At 36.3% G+C, this 25,523-nt stretch overlaps 1 protein-coding gene across 3 annotated transcripts in view; it reads right to left on the bottom strand.

The window, feature by feature from the left end:
• The window catches only part of ING3 (inhibitor of growth family member 3), a 30,153-nt gene extending 5,478 nt beyond the window's left edge, over positions 1–24,675 (bottom strand). The window contains exons 1-10 of one of the 3 annotated variants that reach the window (XM_032761563.2): positions 24,528–24,675; positions 24,217–24,288; positions 22,050–22,150; positions 19,836–19,901; positions 7,256–7,352; positions 5,399–5,470; positions 4,431–4,550; positions 3,991–4,148; positions 2,893–3,086; positions 1,227–1,419 (exon numbers count right to left, since the gene is read on the bottom strand). In XM_032761563.2, coding sequence (XP_032617454.1) covers positions 1,227–1,419; positions 2,893–3,086; positions 3,991–4,148; positions 4,431–4,550; positions 5,399–5,470; positions 7,256–7,352; positions 19,836–19,901; positions 22,050–22,150; positions 24,217–24,288; positions 24,528–24,555 — 1,101 coding nt within the window. In that variant the 5' untranslated portion in view covers positions 24,556–24,675. Of the gene's footprint in view, positions 1–1,226; positions 1,420–2,892; positions 3,087–3,990; positions 4,149–4,430; positions 4,551–5,398; positions 5,471–7,255; positions 7,353–18,473; positions 19,295–19,835; positions 19,902–22,049; positions 22,151–24,216; positions 24,289–24,527 lie in introns of those variants that run through there. The other 2 variants (XR_009209247.1, XM_032761564.2) reach the window with 2 other exon arrangements.
• Positions 24,676–25,523: the final 848 nt, after the last annotated feature.

The following is a 25,523-nucleotide window of genomic DNA, read 5'->3' as shown; positions in this document are numbered from 1 at the left end:
AAAAAAAAAAAAAAAAAAAAAAGTACATAACAAAAACAATAGAAAAATCAGCCGACACCATTAGGAGTCGATTCATAATGTAAAAAACAAAAATGGTCAAAAAATGTCCAACTTCAATAATACTAGTGTATTTAAAACAATCATAATATAAAACTACCAAATTGGTACTTAGTTTTTAAAAGAAAATAATATCCAGTGTTGGACAGGGTTTAGTAGACATGTATGTTTATTAATTTTTGGTAATAAATTTCTAGAGAATATATTTTGGTAGTCTGTCAAATATTTACAGCCTAATTTTATTTCTAAAAGATTATCCAAGAACTTAGATGTATAAAATGGATTACATTTAAAAAATGCCTATCGTAATATTATCCCTAATTTCAAACAAATTAAAACCACTAATATAATCTATAGCTAGGTATTGGTTAAAAAAACTACAGTGGATGGCATAAGAGATAACTATGTGAAGATTAAAAACATGATCTTAAAGGAAAATCATGTTCGGTATACCTGATTTCGAGAAAAAAGCCAGTAACAAGAAAGTATACACTGTGGTTCCTACTGACAAACTTACATACACACATGCATGTGCATATCTGCATAGACATGAGTTATGAAATGCATGCTTATGTCTCAAAATTCATATGTTGAAGCCCTAACCCCCAACGTGACTGTAATTGGACACAGGGCCTGTGAGGAGGTGGTAAAGGTTAAATGAGGCCATAGAGTGGGTTCCTACTCTGACAGGGCTGGTGCCCTTATAAGAAAAGACACCAGAGCACACTCTTTCTCCCTCTATCATGTGAGGACCCGGTGAGAAGGCAGCAGTCTGCATCTAGGAAGGGAGCCCTCCTCCAGAACTGAGTCAGTGGACACCTCGATCTTGGACTTCCCAGCCTTCATACCTGTGACAAAATTATCTTCTGTTGTTTAAGCTACCCAGTCTGTTGTATTTTATTAAGGCAGCCAATGTGCATGTGAGGTATATGGTAGTGGTACACCAAAAATGTTTAGTTACAGGTTGTATCTGAGGGCTAGGATTATGGGCAACATTTTTCTTTATACTCAGTATTTACAGCAATGTCACTTTTGTAAGAAGGGGGAGAAAAGTATACAAATAAAGCAAGGGTATTTTAAGTGAGTTTAAAAAAGTGCTTAAAAATGAAATAGTTCTCTTCCTTCTAGTTTATTCAGATTATACTTTTATAGACATATCAGACTTTTACCTGATTACAAATGCAGTATCGAGGTTCATTTGGGTCGTAAGTCCAATCAACCTGACTGTTTGAATCAGATTCTGGCACTACAGTTGTTTGTTGAGAGATTTCTTGTACAACAGTTGATGATGAAGAACACGATGATAAGGAAGAAGAGGAGGAAGAAGATGATGACTGTTGGCTTGAAGACTTGTTGTTGTTTCTGAAAAAAATAGTATAAGTTTTATTTGCTCACCATCCAGAAGTTACCAGAGAATAACTCCTAAATAAATAGTATAAAATGAAATGATATCAAATGTATAAATTAAAGTCTAAGCTAAAGTAATCTGGATTTACCAATGACTTAAATTGTAGGTAGTACTTTGAAGAATTAATATAAGTTTTGGCTACTTTACAGATGTTATTTGTATTTTTTTTTTTTTTTTTTTGAGATGGAGTCTCGCTCTGTTGCCCAGTGGCGCGATCTCTGCACACCGCAAGCTCCACCTCCCAGGTTCATGCCATTCTCCTGCCTCAGCCTCCTGAGTAGCTGCGACTACAGGCGCACGCCACCATGCCCGGCTAATTTTTTGTATTTTTAGTAGCGATGGGGTTTCATCGTGTTAGCCAGGATGGTCTCGATCTCCTGACCTCGTGATCTGCCCGCCTCAGCCTCCCAAAGTGCTGGGATTACAAGCGTGAGCTACCACGCCCAGCCACTCATTATTTGTATTTTTAAGTAAACTGAATACTCTTCATCAAAACCTAAAGCACACATACACAAAAACATTTGATGAAAGTGGTTATAACCATCAACTGATGTGTGAATACCTACTATGAGTATGGCAGGGAACCAAGACTGTAAAAATTCGCAAGTAATTTACTGCTAAGCCCTATGCTATTTAAATTCTAAAAGCATAGAACTTTATCATAAGAAATTACATTAAACTTGCACAATTAAGATGAATTAATTTTTAAGATGTTTGACACTTCTGTCTTGGTTATTTCATATTGATCATTCTTTAAGGGATTAATTCACAAAAAAATAACATATTTAAAAATACAGAAAATATAACTACTAGGTAACTAATTATTTTGGCCTAGCATTTGAACTTTCATTATGTATAAACACCCAGCATATTCAGTTACCTGGGATAGACAGTGATAGATACTATTAAGTTTTCATATTTAAAGCTTATAAAATCATCCCAAGTCTCATATACAAAATCTAGGGATATTTTTATACCATCAGTTTTTGGGACCCAAGACTAAGAATGAAGATGCCTTGCTTGCTGTTAATCAAAATGGAAAATCTTGTTTAAAAAAAAAAAATCATCAGGATATAATTTGCATTGCGTTAATTTACCTTGAAACACATGGCAAAATAAAGGGTAATAAATGAAAAGCAGTTCCATAAAATGATTTATCTTAATGAATAAAAGAAGATAAATAGAAGTCATGTATTAACAAACTCAATTTAAGACTCTAGAAAAATTAAAAACAACTCTAACACTTTTTAAAGACTTGACCACTTCAAAGTATGGCACTATAAAATGAAAACTGCATGTCTCCCCACCTCTGCAAGGTTAATTTTAATCCGTTATATCCTGCCTTTAACATACAGAGGCCTGGCTGAGGTGTCAAGTAGACCAAGTGTTCAGTAAAGGTGTAGGGCTACTGTAACAATAAAACTTACTTGCTCTTTCGACCACTGCGTGAGTCGGCTGCTGATGAACTGGCATTCTGTGTTAATGTTGTCATAAGTGCCGAAGATGATGAATAGCCAACTGTTTCCCTGGCCATTGAAAATTCTTTTCCCAGCTGAAAGTCATTATTCTTAAATGCTTCATAACTGGCTTTTAAACTTGATGTTCTTCGTCCCTCCTTCATCTTAAATAGACATTCATTGATAGCATCAGTATATGTAAATATGTAGATTTTCTTTTTCAAGTTTTACAAATTATAGTTTTATTTTGGTTTATCAAATGTTAATTTATATCATTTAAACTATTATTTTCATCACTGGAATTTAAGCTTTTTTTTTTTTTTTTTTTTGAGGTGGAGTTTCGATCTGTCGCTTGGGCTGGAATCTAGTGGCACGATTTTGGCTCACTGCAACCTCCACCTCTCAGGTTCAAGCAATTCTCCTGCCATAGCCCACCGAGTAGCTGGGATTACAGGCACCCAGCTAATTTTTTCGTATTTTTAGTAGAGATGGAGTTTCACCATGTTGACCAGGCTGGTTTTGAACTCCTGACCTCAAGTGATCCACCCGCCTCGGCCTACCAAAGAGCTGGGATTAAAGGTGTGAGTCACCATGCCTGGCCTAACCTTTTTTGTTTAAAGATTTAAAATAAGATTTTACACAGAATATAAACTATGGGATGGGCAACTTCTTAATTTGGAATATAGACGAACTATACAGAAGTGAACAAACTCAAGATGACCTAAGTCCAAGGCTACAGAGGAGCCTTGGAACTGGCAGAAAGAACGAAGAACTATGCTAGCATGTGCTGTGGACAGCAGTCAAGAACATAGGCAACATGAGCAGTTACTGTGAGAAGGGTCTGCATATAATCCGCATGATAAACCTATGTTTTAGTTTTCATTATCAATCAGGCATTCCTACGTTTATTATTTCATTAAATAAAATATCACATATCATGAAATCATGACTTAAAAATGAAAATATACAATGTTAGAAAACTATTTGTTCACATCCAGTTATTTCTATTAGGTTTCCAATGATGCTGACAAAATGTAACATTTTGTCTTTAAACCCTTTACTTTTTACCTGAGCTGTAGCCTGAACTGCTTGAGCAGCTGCCATGGTAATTGCCCCTGCACCAGTTCCTGAAGATAACGAGCCGATGTTATAGGATCCCAGAGGTTGGGAGGAATTCACATTGTAGGCATTGTTAGAAGAGGCTGTGGAATTATTATTTCGACAACCTGTGTAGATGTAAAAAAGAAATAAAAATGGCTGCAGAGAACATAATGTTAGTAAGTCTAAATTACGTTATTTCCCAGCACAGACATATACTCATTAAAATTTTTAATGTCACTTGTACATTAAGTCAACTGAATAATGTATTTGGTTTTCCTTTTTCTTTCTCCATATGTATACTTTAACTAGGTAAAGAAACTCTACGATTCATTAATCCTGAAAGATTTTATTTCCCCTTATTCTAACACAAAAAAACAAAGCAATCATATTTAAGAAAATTAACTTACCTAGTGTATTTTCCTTAGAGGCATCTGACGTAAGGGTGGATAGAAGAGCTTCAGATTTAAACTTCTTTTCAGGAATATGATCTGTTGTTGTATGGTGAGAAGTTGGATTATATTTCCTTTCTAAATATAAATAAAGAATTCACGTGTTTTTAAACTTTAGAGAACTATGGACAAGGCATAATACTTATATCCAGTTATAACATGAAACAGTGTCATCTGGGTTCCTCATAAAATACAGAACATGATGTTTCCTCAGAAGGCAGGACAAGCAGAACTCTGTGTCACATGTTGATTAAGAGTAGACTTCTCCACCATTTAAAAAACTTCCAGCAAAGTACTAAAGATAACCCAAAATACACCATGGGCTCACATACAATGTGAGGGATATTTTGTTTTCAAAACACTATCTACAACTTAGAATAGTTTTCAGTCAACTATCTTTTCCCACCAAACTGATGTGTCAAAAGATGCACTGATACAGTCATTTTTTGACTGTTATCAACCAGCCAGCCAGTCATCTAACTAACAATTCATCCACTTACTGACTTACCAACCATTCAGACTGAATTACATGCCAAACATTAGGTTAAGCACTGGAGAAGCAAGGATGAAAAAGACAAAGGGTCTATTACAAAATAGTTTATTGTTTAGCTCAGTCAAAAAGCTCCCTAAGGAGAATGCTCAGTTGAAAAGCTCCCTAAGGAGAATCAGGTATGTGTATGAAGGGAATATATGCTATTAGTACTATACATTCTCCCTCTGTGCATTTAAGAGAAAACAGAATACTCATTTCCTAATCACATATGCTCCCCCCAAGGAAAAAGATAAGTCTGCCAGTACTTGCAATGAAAAAAAAAGAAGGGATTTATTTCTCAATTGGTTGTATAGAGTTAAAAAAACAGAACATACAGGTGATATAATAAGGTTTTCATTGTTTTTAAAACTTAGTTGCACTACACCAAACTTACTTTCCACTGGAGTATGTGAATGAGCATGGTGATTGTTCACTGGCTGTGAAGGAGTGTCTAATTCCAAAGATCCTAAAAGAAGAGAGGCACAGAGATACACCACCATTAAATGTCACCGCAGAACTTCACATGTCACTCAACTACAGGCAATGAGTTCCCTTACCCAGCAGAGGACTAGCAAGTTCTGATGCATATGCCTGTATTTATTTTAGCCAGACATGTTAGAGGATCACCACTGTCCATCCCACACTGAGTTATCCTCTCTCTAAACAATAAGTTATCCCTTTCCCAATATTTATCTTAAGTACAAAATGGCTCAAGGCATACTCGTATCTAATTAGGGAATTCACCACAGTGGGTGCCATATAAATGGATGAATGGACATTGTAATCTCATTACTGGTAAGAGTCAACCTAGTGTTACTGAGTTGAAGACCTTTTAATAGGAGATTCTAAAGTTCTATGTGATGGGGGACATTACTATATGAAAAAAATTATTTGATCATTAAAATGACATTATGATAATAAAGACTTCCTAAAAGAAGTTAGGGATTTTGTTCACAAAAAGTGAGGAATAGAAATCTCTAACACCAAGCTTTAAAATAACTCTAAATACATTTTTCTGGGTATATTTTTGATCCCTTGAGATGAAATTATGGCAGGGCACAGGGTGGAGCAGTTTTTATAACTTGATCCAATTTCATTTCATATGTCTGTGTCCTTAGGATGCTTTATTAACCTTCCTGCAGTAATGAATAGGCATGAATTATAGTTACTCACAGCTATCATCAGCATTTTTAAAAAATCAAAGCAGCTACAGAATTTTTAATTTTGTCTCAAAATGCTTATTATCTTTATATAGGGTTCCTCCAGAAGAAAAGTATCACAAATAAATAGGATGATTATCTAAAGTGATGGATCTACTTTTGAACACAAAAACGCAACTATGGATGCCAAGACAGATTTGTGATTGGCTTCCCTAGCTGACTTCTAGTGAGTAGAGAGATACATAGATTGGCACTGTAAAGAAATCTTTCATCTGTGTGTAGAAACAGGTACATATTCTTACTGTTGAAATGCACCAAGAAAAAATATGTTTGAAAGTTTTACTTAAATTCTAGTAGAAATTAGCCATAATATTAATTTGGTTCAATTAACATCTAATGAGTGCCTACTCTACACCTAGTACCACACTAACTGCTTTTATGTACATTACCTATTTAGGTTGGAAGAAATGCTAAATTAGTTAAGGAAACAGTGCTCATGCTTCTATTTTTGGGAAGTCACACCAAAGAAGTGACAGGGGTAAGTTATAGCAGGAGATCAAATAGAGCCTTGCAAAGAAATATTAAAATGGTTTCTTGCCGATAAGGGAAAGAAGAAAACACTTCTTAAAGAAAAAGAGGTAGTGTTATGAAACCAATGTGAGTCTTTTTCAGTATATGCAATTAAGAAAAAGCCATAAAGTAATTCTTAAGAAGAGAAACTAACAACCTTCCTCAAAGCTTAAGCGTATAAAGAGGCAGAGTAAAGTCAACACACTTAATGCAAGATGGTTAATTTGTCTCCCGATAGTTACGTTTCTTTAAATTTGTTCTTACCACTCAACTTACTAGTATATGTGGATATAAAATGATTTAATATGTTGTTTCATAAAGAGTGAGCGGATGATACCCTATATTATCTCTCTCAGTATCCATGACCCAAACATTTCCAACTGCTAGGGTCCAAGCTATCTGGCCTGCATGCCACCATCCACTGAAGGGCAGGATTTCAAAAGCCTCTGTGGGACAAAGTCTTCTCAGCGATTTGCACATGTACTGTCCAATATTGATGGAAAACTGTAAATTTTACTTACGCCTCTCTAATATTTCTGTAATTCCAGCATTATCAGCTTCCAGCTCCATTTTAAACTTAGCCAGTTCCTGATCCAGCTTTCTCAAGTGTCGATCTACCTGTTTCAAAGAAGATCAAAGATAACCACCAAAATTTGGGACACTGTTAAAGTGTCAGCCTAATGAGGAAACCTAAATCTTTGTTTCTTTTAGTGAATCTGCTTAGTATCCTTGAGCAAGTCAATTAATCTATGCCTCAGAGGTTTTTAATCTATAAAATGAGGGTGTTAGGCTAAATAATCTCCCAAGTCTCCTTCAATAAATTTTAAGTTCTAAGACCCAGACTCTCAACTTGTTAGGAAATGTTCTATACTCCATTTCCAGAAGGAAGGACATGAAAATTAAAGCAAAACTGATCAGGGATTAGAGAATGGGAGGAGGGGATGGTGGAGGCTGGTCACTTCTCATCATATGCCCTGTGATTACTTAGAGCCTAATCTCCTCCTGCTTATAAGGCCATCATCCACACTGTCATACGATAAAAGCTATTATTTAGAATGATGAAAGATCCTCAGTTTACAAAGAAGTTCCTATATTATATACATCTATTACTCTAAGGCATGAGAGTGAATCATAATGCTTGTAAACATTTATGTGAAGAGGTGAAACAAAAGGGATTGTTAGCCAGAAAACTCCATTCCTTAAAGGGCCTGGTTAAAATTATTTTATTTATAATACTATTTCCCTAATTAACTTGGCAAAATTTTATTTTGTCACTGAGAGATCTTTTGATTAATTTCAGAAAATTATATGACACCTCAAACTAACAAAATGTCTTAATGTATTTTTTAAGCTTAATATTAAATATTTTAATATTTTTTCAAACTCACTACTTTGAAGTGAAACCAAAACATACACAAATTCTTTGAAAAATATTCATGTCACATTATTGACAACATTATTTTCCAAGTCTAGTTTCCCACTGGATTACTGCTAGAATTAGAAATAACTTTCTTACAGATATCAAAATGTGCTATGATACTCTATCAGGGCAACATTTTAAGTAATGTGTAGAATTAAATAATGTGTAACTAACATGAGGAAGAAGGGGAGAAAGGGAGCAAAACACAATGTGCATGGGTTAGATGCCTACGAAGAGGAGGTAATGTGCTTGACGCATCAGATGACCTATCTTTTCTAGCCCTCAATCTGATCTTTTGAAGTTATTACTGTCTCTACTTTATAGGTGAAGAAATTAAGGCTCAGAGAGGTTAAGTAATATGCCCAAAGTCATATAGCTAATGCATTACAGAAACCAAATTTAACTTTATTTGTAACAAATTGTGCTTTGCCATTTACCTGACATGGACCTCTGAACTTTCTGCATGCAGAAAACAACTGTTTTTTTTTTTTTGAAAAACATTCTTCAGAATAATATAACTCAAGTACAAAAACTAGTAATATTGTCCTATTATTTGTATTTTATATATTAACAACAATCATTAGGGTGTTGGTTTGTGATTTTTTCAATAACTGAAAGCCAGTTTTCCTTCTACCTTTATACACACATTACTTTTCAGAGTTCTAGAATATTTAAAAACCTATAACATCACATATTGTGGATACTTGCTCCTATTCAAAGAATCTGCAGGTAATTGAGCATCCTTTAATGGAACTTCCTTCCCAATAATAGTGTGAACACAGACGTCTGTTATTTTGAGCATACCTCTTTCATTGTCAAAATTTAATCTCAAGGGAAATCAGAAAAAATATTCATATTTAAGTTCCAAGACCACTAATGCAATGAAAACACTCCATTGCTTTTTGTACCTACAATTATACTAATAATAAATATTGAGCTATTATGTGCTTGGTGCTGGATTAAATGGAGGATATATGAAGAATGGAAGAGAATTGTTGCCTTCATAGGAATTAGAATTTAGCTGACAAATCAAGATTTACATGATTTTTAATATAATAAGAGATAAAAATGTAGTCTAGACGTCACAAATAAGCAACAGTTCAAAAAGAGTCAGAAGTGGTACATAAAAAAGTAACACTGGTAGACACGGAGGTATGAATTAGTGAAGATGGATTGTATTCAAATAGAAGGAAAAAAGGAATCACAATAAAAAATGTAGAGACAGAAAGACAAACAATATGCTTAGAGAAAAACAAAGTATGATGTAGCGTGTAATACGCATATAAAGCATAGTGAGCAAGAATGTTAGGTTGAGGGGGTAGTGTTAGGGTGAGATAAGGACCTTTCTTTTTCATACCATACACCTTGCCCTAACTCACTTCACCTCTGCATTTAAGGATTGTGTCATTTTATTAAATATATTATTGATAAAGTTCACTACATATGAAAATGTGAAAAATAATGACGAGACTTTCAACACTAGATAGCTCAGAAAAGGCACTAGAACCTAAAGGGTTAATAACTCTAAAAACCAAATTCATAGTTAAAAGAAACAAAGACAGAAAAGCCTTAACCACTTGTGGTAGGCAGCTTTATAGGACGGCTTCCAATCATTCTCACTTTCTCATATGTAAAAGAGATTATGACCTGATTAATATTATAAGCAATTATTAGGCAATGAGAATTATTTTTCTTCTATTTACCACTGCTGTACTAAATCAAATTAGAAGATGGAAAGTCCCATTGACCACAATAATTAACTTAAGCTATAAAGCACTAGGATATTTAAATAATATTAAACAGCCATAATAAGAGCTGTGAACTTGCCTGAAATCCATCATGTGCATTCCCTCAACCTACATGATTCTGAAAGGTTAAAGCACCTCTTCTAGCTGATCACCATGTTGTCCCCACATGCATCAAAGCAAGGATGTAAGTTACCTCACCCTTCCACAAACATCTGCTTTCATAAGACTGATTTACAATAGTAAAGAGGGTACTGATCCAATTGAGAGATTTTCCATTAGCCACAGATTCCTAAAACAGGGCTAACCACAGAGTCTAATTATTTATTTTTTTCCCAGTTAATGTCAACAAGTGCTATAAACAAAGTTTCCTTGCCCTATAACCCCAAATCATATTCTACAACCCCAAATCATAACAGCTTTAAGTTTAAACTCCTATAATTTTTTTAGCCTCTTTAAAGACAAAGGATATTCTACTAACATTACTTGTTAACATACTCATGATCATAGCAAATTTAAGTCATACTTGGCCCCTCTGCACAAAACAAACAAAAAATCCTTCATCCTATAATATCTGCATAGAGTTGTAATCTTTGACTCTTTCTCTTTTGACTCTCTGGTTTTCCAATATTCAAATTTAAAGTGTATCACTAATGGACCCAAACAAAACTAAATACAGCTTTTTTAAAGTCTCTACATGATCTACTGCTTCCAATACAATCAATTTATAAAATTTGATGTCTAGCTTGCCCTATCGGAATAGGCAATCAAGTCTGTTACATTCTAAGTTGAAATAGACAGCAGTAAGTTAAATTTCTATCCATGAAAAGGTCTAGTAATAGCGATAAGGAAGGTAAATTGGGGAAGAAAAAGAAACCAAGATGGCAAAGTCTTTCTCAGATGACAGGTCATGAAAATGACTCTTTATATCTCTAAATTACATTTAAGCTACATGAAAATGTGACCTATCGTTATGCTGAAACAAATACTTGAGAGGCCTTAGCATATAACTCTGTCTAATCATCTTCCTGGAAGACAATAAGGACAGGACAGAAATCAAAAGGTCAAACTCACATAATATATTTCCTTAATTAGAGTATCAGATGAAAACTCTCAAATTTATAGGTAAAATGTGCATCTGAAATATAATCATCTCAGGAACAGGCGAGGATACAAAAAAAGAAGCAAGTTCAAGGGTATTGAGCACTGCAAGAGACTGCTAAAATCATTCAAGCATTAACTAAAAGCTCAAATTTTATCAGGGTACGTATAAATCAACTTTATTAGGTATTGCAATCTAATACATCCTTATGACAGTGACATCTGGCTGAGAAACACAAATAAGTATTTAACGACTATTTATGAGTATCATGCTTCCAGAACAAAATTATTTTAACAGGATAGATTTTGTGTGTGTTAGTCAAATTTCACTAAAACGGCTACTAAAATAAACTGTCAGTTTCTTCTACTGGACCCCTAAAATAAATTTCTTCATTTGTTGATAATATGTAGTTTGGTTTATTCCTTAATAAATGAGGTGACCAGTGCAGTGATGGTCATAGGAAAAAAAAAATGTTTACTACTGGTTTAAAAGTAAATAAAATATTTTAATGAAAAAATACAACAAAATGCAATGCCATATAAAACACTGAGGGATAAAATCAAACACAATTACATACTATGGTGATGTACCATAAATTCTGTAAAAGTAATACATGCTTATTTAAAATTCCTATAATATAATGTTTAAGCAAAGGCATACATACACAGAATCTCTTTTAAGGTCTATATTCCATGCCTCTATTTAAAGTCCATCACTGGCTTCCCACTGCTTTAGACTAAGAATCACTCTCCTCCTAGACTGGCTCACAAGGCCCCCATGCGTTAGTTTCTGCCTGCTTCGTTTCATGCTGCTCCTTTCCCATTACAGACCACAGACCAACCACCTCGGCCTCTCTCTTGGTTCAACTTGCCAAGTCTTTTCCACTCCAAACTTTGCCCTTGGTATACCACGTGCCTGAAACATTCTTCCCTTAGCTTTCCCAACAGGTGGTTCTTTCTCATTTTCCAAGTACCACCTCAAATGTCATCTCCTTAGACTACATTCTTAACAGCCTTCACCAGTTATTCAATTGTCTCTCCCTCTCTCCCCCTTCCTCTCTCCTTTCTACAATGTTTATTTCCTCCTGTGTACTTATCGAAATCTAAAATAGTCTTTATTTAATAGTTTGCCAGGCCAGGTGCGGTGGCTCACGCCTGTAATCCCAGCACTTTGGGAGGCTGAGATGGGCGGATCACCTGAGGTCAGGAGTTCAAGACAGCCTGGCCAAAAGGTGAAATGCCATCTCTACTAAAAATACAAAAATTAGCCAGATGTGGTGGTGCATGCCTGTAATCCCAGCTACTGGCTGTGGCATGAGAATCACTTAAACTCGGGAGGTGGAGGTTGCAGTGAGCTGAGATCGCGCCATTGCACTCCAGCCTAGGCAAAAAGAGTGAAATTCCGTCTCAAAACAAACAAACAAACAAAACCTTTTGCCTAAGCATTGTCTGTGCCATTACTGCCCACCTACTACCTGTGACTGCTCATAGCTGGAGCTCTATAAACACTTGCTGAATGAATGAAAGTCATACTCTCCCACTATGTAAAGTTGTACAAGTATATCACTGTTTTTTGGGTAAAATATCTCAAAACAGAATTTACTGTAGTTTTACACTTACATTATGTCCCATTCACTCTCCCTTAAAGCAGACTAGCAGTCTCAGTTCTCAAATGTTAAATTTTATAGGAATATCATTTTTATTATTTATCAACTTTCATTTGGATGTTTACTATTGTTATTTCAGGGAGGATAACTAATTTGACAGGGTAACTCCATTTAGTGACCTCCCAATTGAACAAGTCAATAATTCCCTTATATTTGACTATAATTACATGTAAGGGTAATAAGGTAAATTTCTTACCCTCAGGCATAAAGTGCCCAAATATTACAAGACGCTGTGTTGATATGTGCTACACAAAGCACAAGTTTTCCAGGAAGGTACATCATTGTTTTTGACATTTTGGTAATTATTTATTCATAAGTGATGCTAGTGTTTTATTTATATTTGTAGTATCAAATTAGTAAGTTTTCCTCTTAAATATACCATCTAAAAATTTACTTAGTATGCAGGTATTGTAAAAATCATGAAGGCATGAAAGAGATGATTAAGGTTTGGAAGACACTGGATTATAGACTACCTTGAAAACCTTTGTCCTTCTCTTCATTGTTCACTTAATCTACTATGTCAGGCTCTTGGGGTACAGAATGACCAAAAACTTCACCTACCCTCAGACCCCCTGGTCAGGAGAGCTAATATTTTTGATTTTATAAAAAACAAAAAACAAAATGGCCGGGTGCGGTGGCTCATGCCTGTAATCCCAGCACTTTGGGAGGCCGAGGTGGGTGGATCACCTGAGGTCAGGAGTTTGAGACCAGCCTGGCCAACATGGCGAAACCCTGTCTCTACTAAAGATACAAAAATTAGCTGGGGGTGGTGATGCACGCCTATAATCCCAGCTACTTGGGAGGCTGAGGGAAGAGAATTGCTTGAACCCGGGAGGCAGAAGTTGTAGTGAGCCGAGACTGTGCCATTGCACTCCAGCCTGGGCGCAAGAGCAAAACTCCGTCTCAAAAAAAAAAAAAAAAAAAAAAGATTATTTGGGGAACATGTTAACTGGAGCCCTATTACTTTGCATAGTACTGTACACTTCACTGTTTAATAAATCTGTTTTGTCATTAAAGGGGAGGCTTTTTAATTAAAAATAGGAAGAAAAAGTATTATCAAGTTGAAGATATTTTTAGTTAAAATGCTCAAAACATACATGTTACTTATTACTATAAGTTTTTATTGTAAAAAAATATTCGTTTTACTGAATGCTCATCTGCAAATCCTGTTTTACAAGAACTTTCAAAATGACCTTATATATCAGAAAAGGAAATCTATCCAAATTGAAGACAGTAACAAAATTATGAGAGCAATTTACTAAGAGGGAAACCAAAAAGATTGCAGCAAAGAAAAGGATCATAAGATTGTGTGTTTTCTCTCTCAAAGTGATGCTATAAAGGAAACTAAACTCACCTGAATTATATTACTTCTTGAAGTCACACCTTGAAAAGAAGTAGCTATTTGTATACTGCAGTCTATCCTAGCCTGTCCATCAAAACTAAACCAATCTCAGCACACTGCAGTACCCTGGGAGAAACTGCTTCCCAACGAAAATATATCTCCACCAACAATAACACCATTAAACTCTCTCGCCAAGACTCCTAACTTGGGAGTCATATTAGTGCTTTTTCTTCTCTTAACATATTCAGGTGATTTTTGTTCAACAAATATTTATTGAAGAATAGCTATGCTAGGTTCTGAAGACACTAAAATAAAAATATATAGTTCCTAACATTTATACTAGGGAAGACAAACACAAAAGCAAAGGTAAATATATAATTACAATGTTGTTTGATCAATAATAACATCACGTGAATAAGGGTGATTTGGAGGCTGACATGTCTGAGGACAGGGTAAAGCACAAACTGCTAATTATCTGCATAGTTTCTATTCTCCCCTTCTTTCTGACAGAACCTCACATATCTGGGGTGGCCATGTAGCTAGAGGGAGCCAATAAGATATAAGATGGCAGTAGGTAAGATTTTCAGGAAGACTCTTTCAAAGAGCTGACTAAAATACAAAATGTGCCCTTCTGAGTAATCCCCTACTGCAAGTCTTCTTCCTGCCCAGAATGGATGGTGGAACAGATTAGAAGCAGCCTGGGTCACTGATCGTGTTGGGGTGGGATTGTGTTGGAGGAGTCTGGTCTGCCTCCTCCAACAAGTATTTTACATGAGAGAAAAATAAATGCATTTGTAAAAACCACTCTTATATGCCTTTCCTGTTATAAACTGTCAAATCTCTTCTCCTAGATATAAATGATACAAATATGAAGGCTATTAAGACTATGTTAATAAAGAGGCATGTGTAGGATTATGAAGGATAGGGAAAAGTTTACCAAGCAAACAGGAAAAAGAAAGTCATCCCAGTCAGGAAAAGTCATGCATACACAGTATGTTCACCATGGATCGGGCACATGGATGGTGGTGAGGGACAGAGGACAACAAAGAGATGCAGTTAGAGATCTGGCAGAAACCAAATCAAGAACTTTCTACATGACATGATAAAACAAGTCAGTAGCAAAATGCTTAAGAATTTCAGGCCAGGCGCAGTGGTTCAAACCTGTAATCCCAGCACTTTGGGAGGCCAAAGCCTCCCACTTGAGCCCAGGAGTTCAAGACCAACCCTGAGGGCAACATAGGGAGCCCTCATCTCTACAAAAAATACAAAAATTAGCCAGGCATAGTGGCAAGCGTCTGTAGCACCAGCATCTGGGAGGCTTCAGCCTGGGAGGCAGAGGTTGCAGTGCAGTGACCTGAGATTGTGTCACTGCACTCCAGCCTGGCTAACAGAGCAAGGGTCTGCCTCAAAAAAAAAAAAAAAAAAAAAAAAAAAAATTAAACAAGGAGAAAGCATGCTTAAATGTGTATTTTAGGAAAACAGTGATAAATCAAAGGCAGAAAAACCATTTGGAAAAGCTACTATAGTTGTTTGGGTGAGAAATGAAGAGTACTTGAGGGGACAGACACTAGAAAACGATACAAGGGAATTTTCCAGGGTGAATGACAATGTTCTATATCTTGATTGGGGTACTGGTGTTACAAGAATATATACATCTGTCAAAATATGAATTGTACACTCAGGACATGTACATATATTGTCTATAATTACATTTCTTATTTAAGTACTTGAACTACAGCAATGGTGAAGAAGGGACAGTTAGAGGTATTTATAAAGTAAAATGAACAACACATGGTGATTAATTAAATGTGAGGAAGTTAGTGACAAGGAGTATAGGGTGACTTTCAGTGCCCTAATCTGAATGACTACAAGGTCAGTGGTTCATGTGAGATTTAGAAACAAAAAGTTGGTGGTGGGGCAGGGGAGGGTAGTTAAGAGAAGAAACAGGAGATGCTTTGAGTTTTAAATTTCAAAACACTGAGTTCTAGGGCCTGGGAATATTCAGATAAGATTAAAAGACTCAAAGAAACAGCCAGGGCTTCAGGAATAATTCACGTATAATTGTTAACACTAAGAGAACACATGGAATTGTAATAGAGGAGTGTTTCTCAACTTGGTTGGTGTGCAAAGGTTGGGGATAAAACTTGTACTTGAAAGAACAGGTCTTTACCTGTGGAATTTGGTCTTCCTGACCCTCTTGGCAGGTAGAAGAGGGGAAGACAATCACCTTCATGTGAGAACCACTTGAGGAGTAAGAAACCACGTAAGTCAAGGACAGAACCCTGAGGAACACCATCATTATGAGCTGTATCCAAGAAGGAGACTAAGAAAGGCCACAAAGGTGGGAGCCTCTAGAGCAGGCAGTCACACGGTAATACAAGGTCAAGAATGGCAAGACAAAACGAATGGCAATAAGCATTAAATTTACCAATAGGGTCAGTTAAAAAGAATTGAAGCTGTCTGATGAATTTAGCAATAAAGAACTCATTAAATGAAGTTATAAAGGATTAGTAAATAGAACCCCAATTGCCATAAATGTAGGAATAAATCGAAGGTAAGGGAGTGTCAAAGAGTCTGAATGAGAAATTAAGAAAGACTACACTAGCTAAAGCAGAGTCATGGTCATGACGGGATTTATATTAGATTGTCTGGGTTCTTTTTAAATATGAGGAAGACCTGAGCATGTTTAAATGCTGTGGTATAGAAGCCAATAGAAAGAAAAGAGGCTAAAGATTAAAAAGAAAAGGCATTAGTGATGAAGCAAAGATGCAGCAAGTAAAAACATGCCCTAAGGCAGCAACAATGTGGAAGTTACCTGTAAGAAAAGAGATCAAGAGCTCAACCAGTCTCTTGATTGAATAGGAAAGGGCTGATAAAATAGGAGGAAATGAAGTGTAGAGGCAAGAAGTATCAGAGGCAGGGCAATTCCAAGTGATGATCAGGTTCAGTCTGTGGCGACTGAAGTGGATTAGTGTTTACAAAAGCCAAAGAAGTAGATGACTAGGTAGTATAAGATGATTGCAACAGAGAACTGTGAACCAGGTGCCAGTTTTTCAATCTGAGCCTCACCTAGAAGCTATTAAGTTATAGTGATAAAAGGTAGAGGGTAACTGAGATGATTATCAGTAAGTCTGAAAGAGAAGGGATTTTTTATATTAAGGATATAATGTTCACCTGAAATAGGATTAAAGTATTTAAAAAGAAAGGCAGGGAGGGAGAAAGGGAAAAAGAAAAAAAATAATAAAAAGGAAGAGGGTAGAGCAAAGGAGGGGGCAGAAAAGAAGGGGTGGGGGAAGAAAAAGAAGAAAAGACAAAAAGAAGCCTCAGAGATACTAGGAAAGTGAGAGACAGCAGCTTCCACTTGGCAGAGTTGAAAGGGAAGCAGTGGCTTCAGGAAAATAGAAAATTCCAGTTCAGGAAATGAGATGGACTGAGTTCTTAAAGAAGGAGCAAATCCAAATATCTGCCAAACTAATAGCATTGTATGTATTCTAATGCAAACCCTCCAGTAAGGTATAAATTAATATTGCTTTTTTACAGCAGGAAACTGAGGTTCAAGATTAAATAACTTTTCCAAAGTCATGGTGTCACTGAAATGGCTGAGCTAGGGTTTGAACTCACATCTTCACGAATCCATTATGGACACTTGCTTTCTGTTATATTTCTTATGCTTTATTAAATTTACTACCTCACCTTTATTACTTCACTCTTCAGCCTTGGAATCTATCCCTTCTCAATTAATTTCTGAATTTGTACTTTCCTTCTGTTTATGCCATTATCTCTGAGTGAAATGCTTTCCCCTCAATACAATACCTAATTCAGGACCCTGACTTTCTAAACAAACTCTGTTCAAAACTCTTCCTATACCCTCTAAGAAATCAATAATTAACTCTGCATGACTTACTTCAATGTTTTTCAGCAGACACCCCTTAATATTCAACTGGTTAATGTTTATTACATGTTTCTGTAAGGATTCTCCACTTTAGTTTGCAGGTATGTTTGCCCCACTACAGTAGTTTACAGACACCATGAGGACAAGAGCCATTCCTAGTATTTACTTTTTTTTTTTTTTTAAGACAGAGTCTCTCTCTGTCGCCCAGGCTGGAGTGCAGTGGCGCGATCTCTGCTCACTGCAAGCTCCACCTCCCGGGTTCCCGCCATTCTCCTGCCTCGGCCTCCCAAGTAGCTGGGACTACAGGCACCCGCCACCACGCCCGGCTAATATTTTTGTATTTTTAGTAGAGATGGGGTTTCACCATGTTAGCCAGGATGGTCGCGATCTCCTGATCTCGTGATCCGCCCTCCTCGGCCTCCCAAAGTGCTGGGATTACAGGCGTGAGCCACAGCACACAGCCTAGTATTTACTTTTTATTCCTCCATTATACCCAGGTACAGCTCCCTTTTTTCAGGCACAGAGTGGATGAACAGTGTGGTTTATAAATAAGAGATGAATACACACACACACATATTTAAAAAGCATATATTTATGTTATATTTTTTCTAAATACACAAAGTATCTTTAGTAAAGGTCTAACAAGCAGTAAAACAACAAAATAATAAACAAAACAAAGAATAGAACCAAACAGCTATATGAATTAAAAAGCAGGCAGTCTCTAAATAAGGACTGATACATACAGTCATTGAATATGAGGAAGAATGTTACTAAACATATTAGTCTAGATTCAAATGTAAATGCCTTTTTCTAAGTTTATAGACATAATTAAAGACTGAAACAATTAAGACCTTTTTTTTTTGGTTTTTATTCCACAATAAATCAAGCTACAGCCTATTCTACCTATCTTTAGGCAGTGTCTTTTATGAAATTTTTTTCAGAATAACTCTATGAACAAAAGAGCCAGGTTATTAGCACCATTAAAATGTGTGTACTACATAAAAACAACTAAACATTTTCCATGGCTCTACATGACACATGTTTTCAAGTCTGTGGTATAAGCATTTACAATTCACACCATATGTGGTGTTCACCTTTTATCTTGTGTCTTGCTCACCAATGACATTTTATTTACACGTACTTGTTCAGTAATAAATCTGCACTCAGGAAAGACAACATAAGTATGAAATCTATACACTGAAGTTAGCCAAAAGTGAGCATGTGTTTTCTGCTTTAATTTACTTTAATGCAAAAACAGAAATGACTATTTCTTAAAGTATGTATTTTAGGAGATGATGTTTCAAATGAAAAAGAGCACCATAACTGCATCAATATGAGAAATAGTGAATATTCTATCTATCTTCTTGGTGTTTTCAATCTTTTAGAAGTGCTGCTGCAATAAAAGAATCTTGTTTAAAGTTTGTAATCTTGTATTGCTTAAACAACTGACACAGCTGTTACATACGATCTTTTAACATCACTCACATAAACACTGATTCAAATGATTCTTCTTCATTTTAATCAGACTACCAAGAACTCTTGTCAAGGCAGTCTTCTCAGGTGTATTTTACCACAGAAACAATCTCAAAATGATGTATAAGGCAAGTAAACACACTACCTTAAGAAGACAAGGATTAGTAAAACAAAGTTAAACATTAATTCTTGTTTAAAAAATATCTAACATCAGAAACCACCTTACCGCAGCATAGACTTGCTAAAATGTACAGTTCTCACCACATTAACTAACACTGTGGACTCTGACTTTTCCACAAAGAAACCATAAAATGGACACTGAAATGTCAAATTAGATGTGATCAAGAGAGCAATACTTCAGTTTTAGTTGCTTCTTCCTACTACATTTAAGACAATAAAATTTAAGATATAATCTATTATTCAAGTACTTATGGCACAGTATCCACATTACTTTTACTTACCAAGTCATATATCTGGTTTGCCAACTGAACCTTCTCATCTGCATCTTCCAAAGCTTTATAATAGTCCTGAATGAAAACATTTTCATTTCAAAAATAAATTAATCATTTAAAAATATTCATATGCAGGACATATAACTGCATTTTCATTATCATATCTTGTTATCACAGTCATCCTACCTTAGCAATAAAAAACCTGTTAGAGGCCAGGCGCGGTGGCTCACGCCTGTAATCCCTTTTGGAGGCCAAGGAGGACGGATGACTTGAGGTCAGGAGTTTGAGACCAGCCTGGCCAACATGGCGAAACCCCATCTCTACTAAAAATACAAAAATTAACCGGGCACGGTAGTGGGCGCCTGTAATCCCAGCTACTCGGGAGGCTGAGGCACAAGAATTGCTTGAACTGGGAGCCAGAGGTTGCAGTGAGCCAAGATTGGGCCACTGCACTCCAGCCTAGACAACAGAGCGAGACTCTGTCTCAAAAAAACAAAAAACAAAACAAAACAAAAACCTGTTAGAAATAGGGAGGGGATGGTAAAGGATCAGAAACTATGCACAATGGCCAAGAGTAAAAGAGAGATGTTCAGAATTTCTAGAAAGGATATAATTAAAAGTAAATGCCATTGTAAGTCTAGAAAAAGCTATATGAGTTAATGAACAGTATTTAAAATAAAAAGTTAACTAAAATTGATCTAACTTGTAAAGTACATTTGCATTCCATTAAAAAAGTTTTTGTTAAAGTTCAGCTATTAAAAGGATTCTGATCTGCATTTCCCTATTTTCCAGTTGTTCTATAACTCCCACTTTAAATTAGGTATATATTCATACAACTCAATCTGTATTTTAGATTTTGCCTCAACTTACTAAACTTTTTTTTTTAAAAAGGGGGAAAGAAGATGATACTATGAATTTCCATGGGGTACTAGACTTTTCAGGGTATACTTAAGGTGCACTCCACCAAAAATTTATTAGGTTAAAGAGATGATTAGTGACTCTGGGATGTGGATACATCATGTCTTTACTCACGAACACATGTCCCTCCAGGTATCTTCCAAGCTAGGACCACTTCTGTTATAGATTATGATTTTTCTTTTCCTAACAGAAACAATCTTCTCTCCATGTGGTAGAATAAATAATGTATCGTAGTTTCCAAATTTCTTCCTTAGTGGACCCTTTTTTTTTTTTTCGAGACAGAGTCTCACTCTGTCACTCTGTTGCCCAGGCTGTAGTGCAGTGGCACACTCTAGGATCACTGCAACCTCCGCCTCCCGGGTTCAAATGATTCTCCTGTCTCAGTCTCTCGAGTACCTGGGATCACAGGCGCCCACCACCACGCCCAGCTAATTTTTGTATTTTTAGTAGAGACAAGGTTTCACCAGGTTGGCCACGCTGGTCTTGAACTCCTGACCTCAGGTGATCCACCCGCCTCGGCCTCTCAAAGTGCTAGGATTATGGGTGTGAGCCACCACGCCCAGCCTCTTAGTTGATCCTTGAACAATTCTATGAACATTGGGTTTAGGAAGGCACTATTATTCAGAAATATTAAGATTTAATGTCACACAGCTAAATAGCAGAATCATGACCAAACTCAAGTCTTTTAACTTGTTTTTCCAACGTATCCATCCCTAAATGAACTCAATCATACTTGCAAAGCAAACTTTGAGATGTGCGTGTATACTCATTCAATACTGGAAGAGAGCTATAACCACTATAAAACTAACAAAACCTCAATGCATTCTACGTTTCCAGACCAATTCATGTGCAAATTTAGAGTTTTAAATTAAAAGGCTTTCTTAAGTTCCTTCTAACTTTTAAGATTTTGTTCTTCTGTGGGTCCACTAATTTAAGTACCTAACAATATATAAAATATTCTTCAAGGTCTGCTCATGTTTATTTACCTAGTTTGTGGCCAAAACTGGAATACAGTACTCTATCTCAACTAGAATAAAACAAACTAATAGAAAAAAAAGTAACTTTTAAATGGTCTGTCACTTTCTAATACTCACTAATTATTGAAACAATATTTTTAATTACCAAAATGCTTTAATGACTAAAAATCCCTATCTGAAGCTCTAAACCACAATAAATTATTTATATTCTAAAGAGTCATTGATAATATTCCCTCATTTTGATATGCAGACCACTATTTAATTTTGAAATATCTTTTTCAGAGGGTCCCAATATTTCTTGATAAATTATCCAAAGTGTTGCACATACTTTTTTGATGGATGCCATTTGTTCTTCCCTCCACTCAGGTTTATTTTTCTTTGCATTCATAAAGAATTCACTGACTCTTTGTTCTAGTTGATCCATTGCATCTATGACATAATAAAAAAAAATCATATTAAATGACCAAATTCATATACTAAATATACATGGTTTGATTTAGGGAGGGAAAAAATCTGACAATATACACTCTTTCACCTTGCCAGTAACTTAAATATGTTATGCTTTGATTATGTAAATATATAATGCCTCAATTACCTTCCTTTAAAAAGTTACAATTTTCCTTATTGACAGATTATTTTTGTTTTTGTTATTTCAAAATTTTTTCCAATAGCCAAAGTAGATCGGCTCTATACTATAATTTTTGAGCAATACAGTCTTTGGGTCAAAAGCTAAAGGTATTAAATCAGAAAGTACCAAAACACAATTAAAACACCATTAGCTAATCCTCACATTTCTTTTAACAAGAAAAAGTGATAAAAATATTTGGCATATGGCATTAAACATCTCATCATGTCATATCCCAACTGAAAGTAGTAGGTACAATCATTTAAACATTAATTCTAGGTAAGTTTTCCCCAAATTATATGCCAAGACTAATCATCTTATTGGATGTCTGCTAAAAAAAAAAAAAAAAAAGGAAAAATTAATAAAAAAGATTCTGTTGTTACGTAAGTTGAGAAAAATCTTTTCATAATACACTTCTTTTGGAGATTTTCAGTCCACAATAGCCTTTTAAAGACTCTATGAAGTCCTATGGTTAATTTTTTAGAAGTATGTTCCTTTGTTTAAATAAGCATTTCTGAATTTATTTGGCACACTATTCTGTTAATCCATAATACCTATTAACTTTAGAAAATTCTAGTTACTGTAAAGAAATGCACGTTTTAAAAGCCTGTAATATGTATAATGTAAGCCCAAATTATGAGAATTTAAAATTTTAAACAATAAAATATAAAAATAATTTAAAGTAAGTTACCCTTTATTTAATGCCTACTTTGTATCAGATACTATAAATTCTAATCCATCTGTAATATTTTAAATCCTTGGATGATTCTCTTTTTATAGACAATGTAAGCCCCTCGCAAGTGATAATACAGAGTCAATGAGTAAATTAGTAAAGCCCTAAAACAAACTCAGATCTGACATCAATGTCTGTGCTGTCCTGCAGAGAATACTACTTCAGCAAATCTTTAGCATTTCAACTACACTAAAATTAAAATGAATTTGTGAGATAGCTGGAGAACCACACACACAATTCATACTTCATACCACAATCCACTGAACAGAAGGTGGCTTCCATGCCACCACTTTTTATTATGTGCCACCTGAAACTTACTGGAAAAATATACTCAAAACAAAGGGTATAGAAGTGGGTGTGTGGTCATGGGCAGAGAAGCCAGGAGCAGTGAAAAGGACAGGTTCTTAGCTGCAGCAAGTGGTCCCTGAGCCACCTATTTATAGTCCTTGCTCTACGAAAGAGCAAAGTTAATTTGGGGAAAAAGTCACAGAGACTACTAAGCTATCACTGAAAGAAAAAGAAATGTTCACTAACTGCTAAAATTTTTAGTACAGCACATAAGAAACTTCACAGTGAAATCTAATTTCTGTCACTCATTTTAATCAAGAAAATGACGATTCTGTTACAATTTAAAATGTATCTTTTAATGTGTAACTAAGTTTTCAAAATTTGACATTTGCCAGGGTCTCTAAAGAGCTATATATAACCTGTGCTTCTATGCTTTCCACTCTTGAAAAACTGTGAATAGGATGAACTTTAAAGTAAGTATAAAAGCTGAAATCTAAGTTCGATACGAAAAGGCTCAAGACAACATCTCAACACTTATTATGCAGACGTCCATTGAAACATAGATAACTATCTCAATGACGGTAGAGAAATATTTTTTGCACAATCCCACATTCTAGAAAGGAATACACGTGTCCCAATGCCTCCTGCTCTTGCAAAAGCCAGAAAGAAGTAGCATGGGAGGGAAGGAGAAGGTGAGATTCAGAGCTGCCAGTTCTTTTTGACAACTCCTTATGCACTAGCGGAGTGAGCCAGAGGACAGTGAAAGAGCATTAGGCGCTAGCAGCGATGACAAGCAAGTCTGGCACTGAACGCGCGCAGCGAACAGGAGGAGTAGACGCGCCGACTTACTCTGCACCTGCAGGTCCATCTCGCGCATTTCCGTGAAGCGGTCCCGCAGATCCATAGGAAGCTGCTCAATCACTGTCAAAGGGAGAGTCCGTCAGAGGGGCGGGGCCAACGGCGAAGTACGCGCTTACGTCACTGCGCGCGTGCGTCAGGGGGGTCGAGGGGGCCGGCATCCCACAACGAGGCTGCCAGTTACCGTGAGAAAGAAACATCCCCCGCCGCCCCCTCCCTCCCGCCATCTCGCTGCCCGTCCACTCGCGCTCTTGCCCGCCCGCAGGTCCCACTGGCGGCCGCCGCCAGCGCCGCGCACTCACTTTCCAGATAGTCTTCTAGGTACAACATCGCGGCCCTTAGAGCTGAGGGAACAAGGGGTTCCAGGGGTTTATTTGTGTCACTCGCTGTCGCCGGAGTTTTGTCCCTTCCAATATGGCGCCTCCGCTAGCAGCACCCGCTCGACTCCGGCAAAAAAAAAAAAAAGAAAAAAAAAAAAACCACTTTGGCGCCTGACAGCGCTTGCCTCACTGCCGCCCGGAGCTGCTATTGGTTGGTTGAAGCAATGACGTAAGCCGGCCAGTGTTCGCCCCCGTGTCTCTGTGGGAAATGTGGTTTTCTTCCTCCTCAGCGAGGGTTGGCGCGCTGGCGGCTCTCCTCGTAGAAACTACGAATACCAGGCGCCATTGCAAACAGTGCGTAACAGAATCCGAAATGCGGTGCCTCTGTTTATTTGTTGATTTTTGCACAGAGAATGGCGGGAGTTGTATGCGCCTGCATAACAACTAGGAACAACTTTTCACCTGTTCTTTGATGTGATTCCATGCCCCCGGCATTTGTGAGTTATGGGTTTCAAGAAGTGCCAGGCAAATAGCAAAGGTTCTAAACACTAGAATAATCAGCAAAGTTCGGGGAATTTGGATTGCTTGAAATAGAACTCTCTACTGGAATTTATCCTCATTATTCACTCCGAAAATATAAAAGAGACACCTGGTTGGCTTACATGTAATTTTAAAATAGTTTATACTGAGACTATGGAGTGAATCTACATTTCCCAGATTAAAAGATGCACAAATAGTGTCAATAGCCACTTATATATTCTAGTTTGCGGTCCATCTAATCGTCATTCTAATGTAATTAATCTATACATACAATCTGCATCCGCTAATAATAATAATAATAATCTTCATCATCATAGTGAGCAGCCATGAATTACGGATGGAGCCTTGATTTCGAATAGGCTGTTAATAGCAGTAACTTTATGTTGAGTAAATAGTCCATATTCGAGGTTGGTTGTCTTGGGCTTTCTTTAGTTTCTA

Source organism: Hylobates moloch, unplaced genomic scaffold (genome assembly GCF_009828535.3).
Source record: "Hylobates moloch isolate HMO894 unplaced genomic scaffold, HMol_V3 SCAFFOLD_1, whole genome shotgun sequence".
Lineage (NCBI taxonomy): Eukaryota > Metazoa > Chordata > Mammalia > Primates > Hylobatidae > Hylobates > Hylobates moloch.
Note: the sequence above shows the minus strand (reverse complement) of the source record. Positions and strands in the feature narration are given on the sequence as shown.